Source organism: Paramisgurnus dabryanus, chromosome 8 (genome assembly GCF_030506205.2).
Source record: "Paramisgurnus dabryanus chromosome 8, PD_genome_1.1, whole genome shotgun sequence".
NCBI lineage: Eukaryota > Metazoa > Chordata > Actinopteri > Cypriniformes > Cobitidae > Paramisgurnus > Paramisgurnus dabryanus.
In genome coordinates this window covers 26,642,018-26,658,896 of record NC_133344.1, presented here as the reverse complement: position 1 = coordinate 26,658,896, position 16,879 = coordinate 26,642,018, and the positions used below count along the sequence as shown (strand labels likewise).

At 37.3% G+C, this 16,879-nt stretch overlaps 1 protein-coding gene across 2 annotated transcripts in view; it reads right to left on the bottom strand.

Annotated features, from left to right (window-relative positions):
* Window positions 1–13,256, bottom strand: part of LOC135771154 (alpha-2-macroglobulin-like) — a 68,254-nt gene extending 54,998 nt beyond the window's left edge. For both annotated transcript variants that reach the window (XM_065281262.2, XM_065281265.2), the window contains exons 1-26: window positions 13,101–13,256; window positions 12,655–12,835; window positions 12,385–12,541; window positions 11,549–11,601; window positions 11,376–11,396; window positions 10,940–11,105; window positions 10,762–10,846; window positions 10,575–10,680; window positions 10,369–10,489; window positions 10,129–10,238; window positions 9,890–10,060; window positions 9,567–9,800; window positions 9,250–9,462; window positions 4,297–4,446; window positions 4,077–4,202; window positions 3,847–3,916; window positions 3,452–3,533; window positions 3,041–3,266; window positions 2,836–2,965; window positions 2,629–2,750; window positions 2,449–2,500; window positions 2,240–2,323; window positions 1,967–2,143; window positions 1,791–1,866; window positions 1,542–1,698; window positions 1,396–1,470 (exon numbers count right to left, since the gene is read on the bottom strand). In XM_065281262.2, coding sequence (XP_065137334.1) covers window positions 1,396–1,470; window positions 1,542–1,698; window positions 1,791–1,866; window positions 1,967–2,143; window positions 2,240–2,323; window positions 2,449–2,500; window positions 2,629–2,750; window positions 2,836–2,965; window positions 3,041–3,266; window positions 3,452–3,533; window positions 3,847–3,916; window positions 4,077–4,202; window positions 4,297–4,446; window positions 9,250–9,462; window positions 9,567–9,800; window positions 9,890–10,060; window positions 10,129–10,238; window positions 10,369–10,489; window positions 10,575–10,680; window positions 10,762–10,846; window positions 10,940–11,105; window positions 11,376–11,396; window positions 11,549–11,601; window positions 12,385–12,541; window positions 12,655–12,835; window positions 13,101–13,207 — 3,252 coding nt within the window. In that variant the 5' untranslated portion in view covers window positions 13,208–13,256. The remainder of the gene's footprint in view (window positions 1–1,395; window positions 1,471–1,541; window positions 1,699–1,790; window positions 1,867–1,966; window positions 2,144–2,239; window positions 2,324–2,448; window positions 2,501–2,628; window positions 2,751–2,835; window positions 2,966–3,040; window positions 3,267–3,451; window positions 3,534–3,846; window positions 3,917–4,076; window positions 4,203–4,296; window positions 4,447–9,249; window positions 9,463–9,566; window positions 9,801–9,889; window positions 10,061–10,128; window positions 10,239–10,368; window positions 10,490–10,574; window positions 10,681–10,761; window positions 10,847–10,939; window positions 11,106–11,375; window positions 11,397–11,548; window positions 11,602–12,384; window positions 12,542–12,654; window positions 12,836–13,100) is intronic.
* Between the last annotated feature and the right edge of the window lie 3,623 nt (window positions 13,257–16,879).

Here is a 16,879-nt window from a genome sequence, read left to right as displayed (position 1 = left end):
TCCGTGAGGACGAACATGTTTTACTTTCGTTTTTAAGTTAAAATCACACGTTGATTAACAGTGGTAAAATATTCTCACAGTAACATACCTAGTATTTTTATTTTTATATATATATTTTTTACTACTGTATATTACGGTCTGTTTTTAAATGTATAAATAATTCATAAATTGAACAAAAATAATAAAATAGATTTAGTTCTGATATTGTATACTTTTATAAAGAAATACATGTATAATTACATTTTTAGAATATATTAGGCTTTTGGTGTTTTCTTTTTGTACATTACATTAATCCCTCACTAACGGACTATAGTGAGGGATTAAAGTAGTGTCCAAAAAGAAAACACTAAAAGCCTCATATATTCTAAAAATGTAATTATACACCATTTATTTCTTTATAAAAGTATACAAATATAAGAACTAAACCCCCATTGTAAAGTGTTAAAAAAATGTTTAATAATTTAGCATCGTTAATCTATTTTCATCATGTTAAAAAAGTTTGGTGTGAACAAAATATAAGAACACACGCACAAAATAACACTTTCTGTCTCCATCTCCAACCTTTTTACATAAACCACAAGGATATAATCTCCAGCTATTTAAATGTTATTTAACAGGTATCCAGATCCATTAGTGTACTTACAATTGCTTGGCTAGTCAAAGCTGATCCCACTTGTTGTCTAAAAATACATGCTACAAGTGGGGCACCTCTTACTTTCGAGGTGTGGTGGTGCCCTGGTGTCCAAATGTTGAGGTGCGCTCAGGGGTCATGGAGACGAAGGGCCATAATCAGTCATAATTTTTGTCCAAGAGACTCAATTAAATTCTTTTACATTTTAATCCTTTAATTTTTCATATTTAAAAGCATTTTTGTGCTGCTGCATGTATGTGATAAGCAAACCTGCGTTGTCATCCCGTTAATACTGTATGCGCATATTACTAACGCGCTTTTTACTCTAGCAAAAGACACTCGCGTTGCGGATTGCGCCGGTTGTATAATAGAGTCCAAAGTCTCTCATGAGGGGACGAATGTCCAGGAAGTTCAGAATTTCTGTGTGGGCATGCATCAGCGAGAGGTGTGTGAGTCTTTTTTGCGTACCCATGTCTTCAAAAGACGCAAGGCGGAGAAAGTGCCCTCGGATGAGGCCACGGAGATGGGTTGGCACAGACAGTAATGAAATTAAAATCCAAAATACACGTAATAACCTACGTGTGTCAAAAACTATTTCCTAAAATATTCATAAGTAGTATATAAATTGTGCTAAATATTTTTACTTAAAAAAATCTCCCTCTCGCCAATAGGGGGTGCTGCAGTATCCGCAGCACTCCCACTTCCCGCGGCCATGGTGTTATTCATCTAATAGTTTATACTATGATCTCTGTTGATGTACTTACACTGACTGGAGTTTCCAGTTCAAGTAATGATGCGGTGATGTAAGCAGTCATGGTTATATGATCATTTACTCCACCCTGTAGAGACACAGACCCAAATAAAGCGACATACTGTACAAAATTTATCATGAAAATCTTTAATCACGTACCTTCATTCTGTTGTGGAACAATCTTCCTTGTTGAATAAAACAACCATCTGTACTGCGCCTGCTTATTAACCAATTCTTTGCACTTTTAATAACATTTGGATCAATAAATATGTACTTCTGTGCTTTGCCAAAAGACCTCAGGACAAAAGATGTCAACCTGGAGGTTTGGAAATTGGAGATTTATCAGTTTTTGATCAATAGTCTTGATCACTCTAATATATTTTAGAGAAAATTAAAATGAATATTCACCATGTATTCTCTTCACCACTGCCGAATGTACTGTATCCACCACTGTCATGTCTGTAGTTCAGCTGTCTCTGATATCCTGTTTAGATTGACAGTGATTGAACAGTGAAACAGTGATTATCTCTTACACAACATTTTGATGCAAGCATGAATTAAATCCATGATTTGTTTTTTCTTACCACTCTTCAGGAAGCCTGTGGCTCTCTCTCTGATGGCTGAAGTGAGTTGCTTTGTGTTTTCCAGATACTGTAAAATGTAAATATTGGGAGACAGAACAGCAATGTTTTGTTCTCCACAGCCGTACGGCATTCGTAATAATCCATGAAGATTCTGCAGTGCACGACCCAATATGTCTCCTACAACAGAAATTTTGTTTATTTTTATTTTATTTTAAATTTAATGACACAAATGTAACGTATCATTTCTGTTTGTGTATCTACAGTAAATGTTACCAATCACTGAAACTGAAGATCTGGCTGATCCCTCTATCACATCTTTAGGAAGCGTCAGATCCAGCTCTTCTGAAAGACTGTTACCTATGAAAGAGAAAAATGAAAATATGTCAATGATCAGCACATTATGATTGTACACAATAGACATGAGTCTATCACAACAGTTTTTATATTTTAACTTTTATCACAAGCATTAAATATTAGCAAACCCTTTGGACACAGTAACCAGCTGTGAGTCTCTGTCTTTTCAGTCCCTTCAGCCTACAGCAGAAAATAATATAACAGATTTATGATTAAAATCATATCATAGAAATATAAGCAATATTAGGATGACATACTATATAAGAAACATCTGTGTTATGTGTGAGATCTGTTGGCGGTGAGCTCACCTGTACAAGGAGACTTCGAGTAACTATGTCAATGCATCCTCTCTCTGGCACGCTCACAATCTCATTGTCACACACAGTCTGTGACTGCTCTGCCTCTGCACTCACTGTTATATTCAACACTCCTACAAAACAAACAACTCATGATCATCTCCACTGATGAAATACTTACAAAAACACAAGACATTGATTCAGATTAAACAAACTGACCAAGAACAGAAGGTGTGAGAATCCATTTAAAGGTTTTTCTTCCATTAGCACACAGACAGGATGAATACTGGTCATCATCAGAGGAGGCTTTAAGAGTGAAGTCTGAAGATGGAGCTGGAGTTACTTTAACCTGTCCATGAAAGATGGAGGATTATTTCAGATTTGATGTAACAGAAATATGAGAAGATGTTCACAGAAATCTCACCATGATACATTTGGACAGATAGTTGAAGACGGTGGCCTTCAGTTCAAAGATCTCCCCACGGATGATGGAGTAAGGCAGAGAAAGCTCCAGGAAGAAGGGCTGGAAAACTGTCAGCTGAGCAGGAGGAGCCAAACCCAAACCTTTGGAGGACAGACAGAAGGCATCTGTCTCCCAGGTGGTGATGGTGTCAGGAACCTTGACAGGAACCTGTGTTGATCCAGAGTCCCTGCCATATAGGTAATTTTTGCAATATAACTTTCATATGCATACAATTTTAATTTAAAAAAATATCCAAATGTTATGACACAGTTCAAACATGACATTAACTTTATAATTATTTTATAATAAATAACTAATAAATCACTATGCCGACAGATACAATAACTGCCACTGCAAGGCAGCTTCACTAACCCAACTTCAGAAAGTTGCCAAATCCATGTTTCTGGAAAGACGCTCCGTACTGTTACTTGAGGCGGAAGAGAGTCATACATTACTGAAAGGAGAAGAGAATATTTTTAAAAAGAAGTCAGCATCATAACCTATTACGAAAGACTTTGATATAGCCTACAGGACATATAATCACCAAAGACTTGCAAAAAGGGATGTAGCAGCCATTTAATATTTTTTTCTTCATTTTTTTCCCATAAATGTGCTTGCAATATGATAAAAATGCCATCAAATTCATGTAAATGTTTAAAACTGGTACATTAAATTTATTTTTTTAAATAAGGCTTTTCTTGTTACATTTTTATTGAAGAACTTATTTATTAACATGTACATATATTACAATAAAAACTAATATTTACTTATTGGATCGGGTATGTGACACTGAAGTTCTCGCACAGCCAAATTTGTTGCCATTTTTAATCCCACTTTCTGTCAAACAGCAAAAAATAAAGCAAAAGAATAATAACATTATGCATATCTTTAATAATCACTACCTAGTTTTATATATCATTTCATTTAATGTATGCCTGTATGTAAAAAAAACTATTTAATATTATGCAGAAAAGAAAATCATCATCAACTTTGTTACCCTTAAGGATTCATAGGCGTGATCTATTCTTACACCTTGACGGGGTCTGACATGCAAACATGGTTGCCCATCTTCAGCCTGGTATGGATATTTTGACACTGAACGCACTGGCAAAAGGTTAAAAATCTGTAATAGGATGAATCATAATCGCTCATTAGTCTTCCTTATAAAAAATATTTTACATCTATCTGCAGTGAGTATGGATGAGATTGAGTGAGACCTTATCAGCATCCAGACGTTTTCCTGGTTCCAAGATGTGAACACTTTTATCTACAGCACTGAGAGCACACAGTGAACCAGGCTGAGCCGACAGCTGTATTGTGTTTGCTTCACCTGGAACTGCTGTAGCAGGAGAAAACTGAAGAGACACCTAAGACAACAACACAACAGGAAGATCATACAGCAAAAAATAGGATTCATCATTTCACATATTTTCAATAATCACAGCCCTGAACACAAATATTACTTTTATACTACAGTTTGACGGCACAAGTTTAATAAACGATAACAGTGTTTTTAAAAGCCACTTTTGTCAGGAACTACTTTCTTCTGCCATGCCCACGAAACTCAAAATGACAGGAAACCTTTTGGCCGTTTGTTTTCAATGTCACAACTCAATAGATGTAATAGCATTTCTCAATATTACTGTTTCTGGGTCACAACACAACATATTATTGTTCAAGCAATAATATATATGTATAATATTTAAATGTGCAATTGATTAGTAAAGATAGCACCTATTTAAACATTTGCTTAGAAATAAATCGGACGCGTGAGTTCCAGCGCGATCAGCGGGTGTCAATGTTCGCATAGGCTATGCCGTGTTTTGGACATTCCTATTTGACGCTGGCTCTGAGCGAGGTATCTGTTTCTGATGGTCAAAAATTATTATTTTTAAAATTTTGGGTTAATCAAACCAGCAGTCTTTGGTCTCATGAATCTGTGTAAAAGTTAAATTACATCACTATATATGAAACTGATTTTCTATTCAATCTTAAAGCGGTACTATAGCACTGTCTTTTTACTGGACTTTGTTCTTGTCAGTACCGGTACTAAACAGACTAATTGAGTAAAAAAATCCTCAGAGAGACATCATTTCTGCATGATGTTTATAAATATCAGTGGTGTCGTCTCGTGTTTTAATATTCACATCACCAGAAATAAGTCAGCAATCGTCCCGAAACCCTGATTTATAGTGATCCAGTGTTATTACCAGTGCCCAAAATGCCTTTACTAGCTAAGTTCATTCCAAACAGTGTGCGCCCTTTCAAGGAAGGGGACGCGTGCAAACAGATGCTCCAGGTAAAAAGAAAATGATTGTTTTCGTTGCTCTATTCGGCAATTGTATTTTAATTGGCCACGCTATGAGACACAATGACCGCAACTTCCTCCAAAGTTTACACACCCAAACCTTTGAAGGGAATCGGGCTGATATGACGCTCTTTTGGACGCTTTCTCCAGGCACAAATAGAGCGACCGTACAGCTCAAGTGCCTTTCTGATCAGTGGCAGAATGATATTGTAAACCAGTGGTTCTCAATTGGGGGCCGGGAGATGGTGACAGGTGGGCCCCAGTTTTATGACAATTTATAAGTAAGGAATAATTGACGATGGGCTAAAGCCTCCGTTGAGAGCGAGAGAGAGAGAAGAGCAACCTCAGCGCCAGGGAGAACATGATTGCACTTGTTTGCGGTGACAAGAACACTGTTAAAAATTTGGTCTATCAAAATTTATATATTAATTTTTCTTCAGTAATAATTATGTATGAATTTGTTATAGTTTTCTATTATCAGGATTTTAGCAAAAATAATGAAACAACAGTGTTTATTTACTGTATTTATTATTTTTAAGTTATTACGTTACCACACATACAACAAAACTAAACAAACCAGCAATCATTGTTTATTTACTGTATTATTTCTATTCTACTGTATTAGTTATTTCGTTATAACGTGTATTTTATTTGTTGAAATTAAAGGAACAGTATGTAGGATTGTGGCCAAAACTGGTACTGCAATCACAAAACTTGTGGCTAAAACTGGTACTGCAATCACACAGCTGGTGGCCAATACACAACATGACAACATAAACATCAGTTGAGGGCTGCAACTCCACTTTTTAAATGACAATATCCTGGCCAGACCACTGTTGTCAGTGTCAGTGAAGTATTTGAAATGAAAATGATTTCTTAATGTCAGGTGACATGTTAGGGCCATTTTATGATTAATTGATATACATTTCTTACATACTGTTCCTTTAAATTGTACATTTCCATTAATTGTAAAATTGGACATAGAAAAGGGCAGATCAACCGCAGGGGGCTGCTTAGTGTTGTTTGTTTTTCTTTGATCTGCGGCTTGATTTTCTGTTGCATTTTCACATGTGTCACAGACCGGAGCGGACCCAAGGTTTCTGTAAGGGTCACGCCCCTCTCTAATTGCCACCTCGAGGAGTTTCCCAAGACCACCCCAATGACCAGATAAACAAGTATTCTACAAATTAAAATGACACTTTTTTTAAATATCTAAAAACAAAAGGGAAGGGGAAAGGGCAGTTTAAAACAATCTTCTTTTCTCGCCTCTAGGCGGTTTGGACCATGAAACGGGGGCTGGGACTCTTTTCTGGGTTGGTCCTTTGACTCGTGGCGCCCTCCGCTTCCTCCTGGAGGCAGAACAGGGGAGAACACTATTAATGGCTTGTTTCTATACTCAGTTGCTACTTGCCTAATCTCTTCGGTCTCTTATTCTCCCGACAGGTTTCCTTGGCTGAACGTGGACTTTCCATTCACTTCGGGGCGTTCACTGGGGCACAGGTAAGTGGTTCACACTATGGACACGGTTCATTCCTCTTTAAGGCGTTGAAGACTCGGCTTCTCGTTGCTGTTACAGGCAGTGGGTTTTCGCAGCAGCAACACAGCGCACACAAAGTACACCAAAAGCACACCGGTGTGGTGTCCCTTTAATTTCCACAGCCCCGTCCTTTTCGCCTCTTCTGGCAGCCGCACTCTTTCCTTACACCATAGGTGAATCACGGATCAATGGCGCCCTTTCGGCTCCTCCAGGGACGGAGCATGTGGTTCAGTTTGCCCAAGGCATAAAGGGACTCACGCCCGAAAACAGCTCTCTTCTTTGTGCCTCCTTGGACCTTTTTATGTGCTTGTCTTCACTCCCTCCTCCAATCGCGGGTTGCTCCACTGATTCGCCACACCTGTTGCTCGTTTCTCATGATTTTGTTGTCAGGGAGACCAGGAAGCAAACTGGTGTTTTTAAAATCGGGTCTGGGCGGAAACCATCTTCAACGGAACCTTTCTCCGCCACTTTTGGTTCCCGCCCTCCCATAGTCACCTGGTGACACATGCATTTTTGTTTCCCGAAAGGATCAAGCTCTATTGTTTGCGGTCTTTAACTGATGGTTTCCAGTAGCTTCGCAGACTTGTTTCGCACTTGTGCCCCGTAACAGACATAATCTGCCTACTCTCCAACCTTGCCTCAGGCAGGATCTGAACTGCGGTGCTTCTTATGGAATGGTTGGTGTATCTTTTGGATAACCCTATTACTGTAACTCGCTGATGCGCGGAAGCATGTTTCCGAGATAGTTTACACCCATTGGTTATTGGTAATACCAGCACTCTCTCCTGTTGAGCTCATCCTGTGGGACTCTCAGTGGATGCAGGTAGAAGTATTTTGCATCAGGCGGGCATTTTGCGATGTATTTTTTGAAGCTTTTGACTGGGCAAAGGGGGTTACCAGGAGTGGAAAACATGAATCCTCTAAAGCAGTCTTTGTTAGGATCTGCTGGGTTTTTGTGGTTTTTTGTTTCTGTGTTATGAGACAGGCAGATATATTCCACATCATCTTCGTCTTTTTTAATAGCAAATGAATGCTTTCCTAATTCTCGATTTCCTTCACGCCCCCTCCGCGCAAAGTTCAGCTGAATGTCAAACCAGACTTTGCGAACCAATCCGCCTGCTGTGTCTGGTGACAGATGCGGGGAGTTACGAATTAGTTCTATTTCAGCAGTGGATATTGGAGGATGATGCGATCTGAGGTCTTTTCCAGCTTCACGAAACTTTTTGAGGACGGACTTGAATACATCGTTGGATAATTTGAATTTTGATTGTCCAATAATGTTGTATTTGGAAATTTGACGGTTCAGAGCACCCTTAAGGCAAAAAAACTTGACACAGAGTATTCTGTGCCAGCTGTGGTTCTGACGGTTGCATAAAAAGCTCGCAGCTGGGCATTTAAAACGTTTGCCCCCTCTCTTTCTATTTCTTCCAGAGACGTATTTTTTTCTTTAAGCCAATCACTGAATACCTTTGCTGCCCACGCTGTTGTTTTTTTTGGGTTTTCTTCATGTTTTTCTCCTTCAAGCCTATCTAGCTCTTCATAGCTGATTACTTTATGCCGTTTGTTGTTGTTGTTGCCTGCTTCCTTTGATGTTAACTTTCTTTTGTTTCGTTCATTTAGACTGTCTAATACAGCTGTTGCCCAATTGTCAAAATTTTCGAACTGTCCATAAATATTAAAAGTTATTTCTGGAAACATGAAATTGTCTGTCATGTTGTTTGTTGCTTTGTTCTGATTGTGTTCAGTTACAGTATCCTAATCCGTTATTTCCTTTAAACTTGGCGTAGTGATATGTAACTGTAAAACGGTCAACGGACCTATAACTATTTCATAGGTGTGCGGTTTAAAGAAAAGTAATCAACACCCGTGGAACTTTTCTGAGCCAATCAGAATACAGTATTCAACAAGCCCATCTTATAAAATGCAATTTTTATCATTAATTCTGTGTAATTTAGCCTAAAAAATAAGGCTACTAACAAACAACACTACTTTTTATAATTTAATGTTTTGTTTAATAAAAATGTTAACTTTGAGAACTGTTTTTTGTCATAAACTTTCTTGGGGGGGGGCCGCGAAGGAATGCACTGTACGTACACAAGGGGGCCGCATGCTAAAAAAGTTGGAGAACCACTGTTGTAAACAATACGAAATAGTGAAGCGGTAACTGTTACGATCAGTAGAATATATCACAGCTATCAGCCAATCAGATTCCAGACCCAAAAGAACTGTTAAATAAATATATATTAAAAGCAGTAAAAAAATTATGGGAAATTCTAAGTTGTATTTTGAAATAATATAATTCAGCATTGCTACATTGTTTCATACCTTGTTATTAAAACACTTTTCAGTGTTGAAGTTTTTACTCGCAGCAACTACATTGTCACTGGGCAGAACACAGTATACAAGTATCTGCACTACTGGAGTCAGATCTGCTTTAACAGACAGTTTGAATGACACTGTGCCACTTGCTGCTCCATTAGAAGTCTTCACTTCAACCTTCTCATATCCATGATGAACTATCACACCTCTGGACAAGACCTGAGACAAACACACAATACACACTGTTAACAAACTGACCAGTTAATGCTGTCAAACAGATCTCTATGAAACTCTACACTGATAATGAACATATTGATACTCACCATATAGACGATGTCAGTGTTGAAGTTATCAATGGCTTCTCCAATGAAATGATAATTAATGGTTACTGGAAGCTCAACATCACACTTTAAGGGTTCCTTAAGATTGTCTATAGTCAGTTCACTAAATGATGGGGTATATGGGGTGGCAGGCTGGAAAATTGAAACTCCTTTTTGATCTGTAGAGATGTAAGGCTTGCTATAGCTTTCTTCATAAAATCCTGGATGTACGCTTGCCTGGACAACAATGAACGAGAAATTACAACCATCAAATCCATGGCAATACTTTAAACAACAGAAAACTGGATTAGGACAAACTATCATACCATCAGATAAAGATGACTTTTAGGCAGACTAGATGTATTAAGTGAGAATGCTGCCAGTCCATTGTCATCTGTAGTGAGATTAAAGAGCAGATTTGGGGACCAGTCAATCCTTTTAAAGAGATAAACGTCTTTGTTTGAAATTGGTGTTCCTTTGAAATCTGTAACCTTGATCTGGTGAAAAAATAAGCAAGAGTAAAGATCTGTGCATTTATTGATAATTGTAAAAAAGGCAAACTTACTTTTCCTTTTATGACTGATCCGTGTTTATATGTCGTGGGTAGGTCTGTAATTGCCAATTGTCCAATTTGATAAAAAAGGAATACAGTTTCTGATTTTGTCATGGTGGTCTCTGTTAAATACAGATGGTTACTGAGTATCTTACATTTCAATGACTTTAAACGCAATTTATTTCAACGATACAAATGAAGATTACCAGTACATTGCAAAAGCGTGAATTCATCTCTACAGTCACAGCTCACCTGTTCCTTCTTCTGTTACTTTCACATCAACATTAAGATGATGTAGCAGTTGATTGTTTATTGTAATGTTGCTGAAGGCCGACACATTAACAGAATGAACGGCACAGCCCGTCTCCTTTATCTAATGGTAATGAAAGACACAAACAGAATAAAGTGACTACTAAATACAGGTCACATTCTTCTTCTTTTACTGCATACTCACAAACCTCAGCGGTTTCAGTGAAACAGATTATATTTTCATTGGAGAAATGTGAAGGATAACGACACACTTTTAACCACGATTTTCCAGAGACAGGCTGCCCGTAAGTGTATCTGTGAAAAAGTGCAAGTGAATAGATAAAAAATAAAATTTCAGAAATATTATGTGAAATATAAATATTATATGAAACTCACTTTCCACAAACTTCAATTTTCATTTCCTCATCAGCCACACTCACAATATCTGGTGCTTTTATAGTAACTTCAAACTTCGGCAAAACTGAGAGGGCAAAAATTAAATGAAGTCTGATTATTATGACTATTTATAAACTTTGTCTCAAGCAAACAATTGAACATTGTGGCTATAACTTACCATATTTTTTCACCTGAAAATAAGATGTTATCTGTCTTTCACCAATGTGAGCCTTCAGTCTGTACCTGCCCTGACGCGCTTCAGGGTTTAAGTCATAAGAACGCTGCAATATCCATCGTGTTGAGGAAATATTGGTCCATTGACCGATCCTGTTATTTTGACTGTCCTGTTTAATACCAAAGACAAAATGCCGAGGTTATAGACAGTTACAGAAATCTTTAACAATACTGAAGAAATCTCTAACAGTTTTATTACAAAACTTGCAAATACAAAATATGAAGTTTTGGTGAATTATTCTGTCCTCTAAAAATGGGGCAATAGGTAAACCCTTCGATGTAGCCTATCAAAACTATATGCCAACACCCCTTTTAAGTCTTTTCACAGGGTTAAGTTGTGTCTGTCGTGAATGACTGTACAGGAGGTTTTGTATTCTTACCTCAAGCACCACTGTACTGTACTGTAAACAAAAGAGCAAATGATAATTAAATTGCTTGTAAATGTCAAAATTATTCAAAACTATTGCACAAAATCTGTTTTTAAATAAGTAAAATTATATAAACAAGCTACTTCACAAGTAAAATTAAAAAGTAAAAGAACAAAATCTCAAACCTGTTGTTCAAGGGGTACAAAATTTGTATCTGTGGTAACAACTCTGAAATGTACTGGGAAAAAAAGGTATAAATGAAGTAAAAACATGTTTTATTGTGTTAAATGTTGTCTTTCTCATATGGACAGTTACTGTTATGACCAAAGAACTGTTAAATCTAAAGATAAGTTTCTTGATTTTCTTTTAAAATGACATTATTTCACAGAATAGGCTACATAAATGTTTGAATGTGACAGCAAGCTTCCCCAAAACAAAGAACAGACCCTGTATCATTATCTCCAGTCATACTTATCTCTACACAATCTCAGACACACCACAGGTTTTTACATTTGGCATTTTTGATCATCTAAAGGCCATTGCATAGTAACTCATACCACTTCTTCATTTAAACCATCACAGTGAGTATAAACACACACCCAGAGCAGTGGACAGCTAGCAAAACAGCACCAGGGGAGGAACTGGGCATTTGGCCTGCTAGTCTTGGGAAATAAACCGGGAACCTTCAGGCCCGACTCTCTAACCACCAGACCACTGCCCAGCTTTTATCATTTGAAATTTAGGATACAGTGTGAAGCTCAATACTGCATGTTAGTTAATTCTTTAACAACTGCAAATGGCCAAAAAGTTTTGTAAAATATGGTGCGTCCCAATATTCACTAATGGAAATGGCGAAGATTCACTATGAGTACTCTAATTGGGGAGATTTGATTTTTTAAAACTCCCACTCTATTTACTATTGTATGAAATTTGACCTGCCAATATTGAACTGCTGTACAAACACTACATACAACTGCTCTGCTGTGTTAATCTACTAGTTTTAACCTTTGAATCATCTCACCGGTTTGTCCTGGATTGTAGATGGGTTTATCAGTCTGGATAAAGGTCAAATGATTGTAATGTCTAAACATAACTTTTCTCTCTTCAGTAATCTTGAAAGACTCCCCTTTAATTTCAGCCTTTATTTTCTGCACTGATTCTCCTTTCACCAATGGAGCCTGATGAGAAATAATCACAAACACATCATTAACAATAATGAAATAAGATGATAATGCAGCAAACATACATTATGATCTTGTTTTTTATCATGCAGATTGTTTTGATGTCAAACCTTGAAGTTGAAGCAGCGATGAAACTCTTCATCTGTTTTCTCTTGCAGTAATAATGTGATCTGGTCATCCTTCACTAGATGAACGGTCATTACAAGACTTTCATTGGGCTTCAGGAGACTTGCACACAGTTTAGCTTCAGATCCTGACTGAATCACTGCAGGAAATGTCACCATGAAAGAGCTGTCGAGAGATAATAAATTTTTAATCTTTTTTATTTAAAAATTTAAAATGTGCATTTGAGTGTAGATATAATTATAGAAAACATTTAATAAATTATAGTGATTTTATAAATACTGAAATTTTAATCCAAACCATCACAGTCAGTTTGTCTGCAGTAGTTTCAGATATTTATTTATTTTCATGCATTAAAAAATGTGACAGGCAGCAATAAAACAGATAAACTATGTAATAAAAACAAACACAGTGATCATGAAAAGTGACTTACGGCTCTGTTTGTCCATTTATAGAAATGAAGAGAAAAGAGAGCAGCAGGAGTCCTTTCCAAAAACAACCAGCAGTAAGAGCCATGATGACAGAATGATGATCGATCATCCAGCTCGTTTAGTGAATTTGGACTGTGCCTTTTATTTTATAGGGACTCTTATGCTATAGGAGGTCCTTCAAAAACATCTGTATTGACCATCTGATTAATCATTCAACTATGCAGTCTATTCAGTTTGACAACGTATGCTAAATTACCTTGTTAATGCCTAAGTAAATTTGGGAATTTAACCAACAATTTGTAATACACATGTAAACAGTAACTGTAATAAAGCAAAAGAATACACAGCAATATACAGCTATAAAGTGCATAACACTCCAATATATCCAACCCTACCATTATTTAAAGAGGACATTACAGAAGACGTTTTTAAGATCTTAAATAAATCTTTGATGTCCCCAGAGTACATATGTGAAGTTTTAGCTCAAAATACCATATAGATAATTTATTGTGGCATGTTAAAATAGCCACTTTATGGGTCTGAGCAAAAATGCACCGTTTTTGTGTGTATCCCTTTAAAAACTCTCTATCTTGTAACTCATTTGAAACTTGAGAGAAACATTAAACAACATATTTATGCTTATTGTGTATGATAGTGAATACGCGTTGTTCTCTCACTCTGTCTCGTGCAGTGCATTAATCCTCGTGTTCATTCATATAAACTTCAGAGAAACATATTAAACAACATACTTGTGAACCGTCGCGTTGCTCTCTCTCTCTCGTTCGTTCGCTCACTCGCTCTCTCTCGCTCACTCGCTCTCTCTCTTTCACTAAGGTAAGGTTAATCATTTAGAACGTTAATTCAACCTTTAGAAAACTATTAAAACTACAAGTTATAAGATTTTAGGCTACTGTTTGTGTTTGAGGGAATACAAACGCGTTGTTCTGTCAGTCATTCTTTCTCTCTGTCTCTCGCACTCGAGGCAGCGTCATGATTGGATAGCGCAGATGAAGGGGTGGTATCATTATAATAAGATCCCCTTAATACGTCATGGGGGGAGCGAAATCCGAATGACCAATACAGTATATTCACATGCTTGCAGAGAGAGCCTTACCAAAACAAACTTACAGGGTTGGTTGCTATTTTTCATGTTTTCTGGGTTGGTAGAAGCACTGGGGACCCGATTATAGCACTTAAACATGAAAAAAGTCAGATTTTCATGGAATGTCCCCTTTAAAAGATGTGAAAATTATTTTAATTCATTATGATTTAGTCCAAAGGTGAGCAAACACTTTTATCTGGTATGCAAAGCAGTTTATAATCATATTAAACAATGTAGGATTTTGAGACACCCCTTTTTATTTGAAAAGGTCAACTTAATGAGTTTTTTTTTTTTTTTGTAGATTTGACTGGATTTGGCAAGATGCCCTTGCTCATTAAAGAAGATGGAGATGTGGTTTTCCTCAGACTGTCTCTGACATGTCAGCTTTTCACTATGTTGTTAGTGAAGCATCTTTCAGAGAAAAGGCTGCTGTGGTCTGCAAGGGCGTAACTTTGGGTCTACCATTGGGGGGGTTAAACTTGCGGCATATTTATTTATTTATTGAATCATTTTCTTGTGGGTAACTTGCTAATTTGCCATTCCTGTATTAGAAATACATTGTGATACTTTTACTGATTTAGACTACTTAACGTAAATGCAGCTGTTCACTTGACTATTTATGCCATAATGACACAGTAGTTAAATTAAGTGTTTAATGACTAGCCAGCAGTGGCAGCTTCCACTTAATTGATTTTTTGGGTGTGTTCAATATTTTATCAAAAAAGAAACAAGAACTTAAAGATTAATCAATTGAATCACTGTATTGGCACCTACATGCAGCAAATGTATTACGAACAATTCAACTCTCAATACATTACACAATACAGGGTAGCACACTGGAGTGCAGCTTGCACCTTTATTTAGAACAGATTTCACATATTGGAGGGCATCACCAAAACTCACCATCCACTAACAAAATCTAAACAAAAGCATGTAAATACAAAAGGCCTATCTGTAAATTACATTTTAAGGTATGTTACAACATATTAGGCTGCAACTTAATACACATATCATTCAGATAAAAGCACCAAACACCTGTTTACGTCTCGGTGTAAAAGAAATGAACTGTGCACACACTGACTTTAGTTAAGAGGTCCAATTTGTCCTGATGGATGTGACAAACTGCAACATGGTTCAGCCTCTGCTGTGTCATAGTTGTGCGTGGGGCTGTTTACACTTGGTATTAAGATGTGTTTTCATCGATCGGATCACAAGTGGACAAGAGAGACACATTATGTTTACACCTGGTATTTAAATCCGTCTCTTTTGTCCACTTTCAACCGCATCTGTCCTGAATACTGTGAGAGGATGGTCTGTGAGAGGCTGGGCGAGTCTCTCTGCTGTCATTCAAACGCGAGCGGGAGTAATTATGAGTTTATATGGACGCGAACTAATATAATGTCAGAGTCCACTGCTTGTTTAGCAAGTAAACATGCTGCACAGTGTTGTTTCCGTGTATATGTTGCTTTCTCTGAATTTCCAGCTCAATTGATGAAATAGGATTGCGCAACTTTCACACGCTTTCAAAATGAAACTACGGAGATCAGCTTTAATGTTATCAATGAAAGGCTAAAAATAGCACTGTTCACCTTGTGTTCGCGCGTGTATACCTCCGTTTGGTTAGGATTTTTTTTAATTGTTGTCTGGCTCGACTGGCTGCCTTTCAGAGTCCTTTTCATCATGGACCGTCAGCTTTCTCCAACCATTCATCCCAGCCACTGCGCATGCGCAAAATAGTGAATAAACTTGGTAGAGAAAGCGGGTTGGGTAATACTAAGTAGTCGGTGCGGGAGGGGGGGGGGGGTACATTACAGATAATTTGAAATATAATACTATCTTTATTGCTGGCAAATGAAATTAATAAAGAAAACGAACAAAAGTGTTCATTCAATCTGAATGATGTGATGATATTGGGGGGGGGGGGGGGGGGTTGGTTTTGTCAGGATCCCGAATGTTATTATGTGTATTGTATGATACCGTCTCGTGTGTGCGCTTTGTCTGTCTTGTAATGATTATTTTCAAGTTATTGTCATTGTTTGCCCCCTCGAGGGTATTTATGTTTTAATAAACGTCTTTAAGTTACGAGCTGTCTGCGATTGGGTTCTATCCACCACCACACCCTGACAGGTTTGTATTAGCTGGATTTGATTTTTGCGGGGGTGCAAATTACGCGCATGGACTTGTCTGGCTTGACAGTGAGTTATTTAATTTAAACATTTTCCCATAGCTCAATTGGTAGAGCATTACATTACTAGCAAATATCATCAGGGAACACACATACAAAATAAAGCATGTCACTGTAAGTCACTTTGGATAAAAGCATCTGCCAAACGTGTAAATGGGTGTGTGTACTTAAAATAACAGTGTTTTTATTCTAAATTCATATAAAATATCCCTAGATTTAGATTATACATTTAAGTTAATTTTTAAGATTGACTTTTCTTTCTTAAAATAGGTGTTGTCAACTGGAACACATTCTCCATGGTTTAGAGATTATTTACAGACTGTCCACCAGGTTGAGTTGTAGGAAAGGTGTCCCAGGGATGAATTTTTCATCTATTCTGCATCAGTAAAGCAGGGGTGGCGTGGCACTGACCTTAAACTATTTAAGATCAAACTGTGACAAAAGCTTTACCTAAACTGACTGTTATATGTGACCCTGCCTGTGAAAAACAGGCT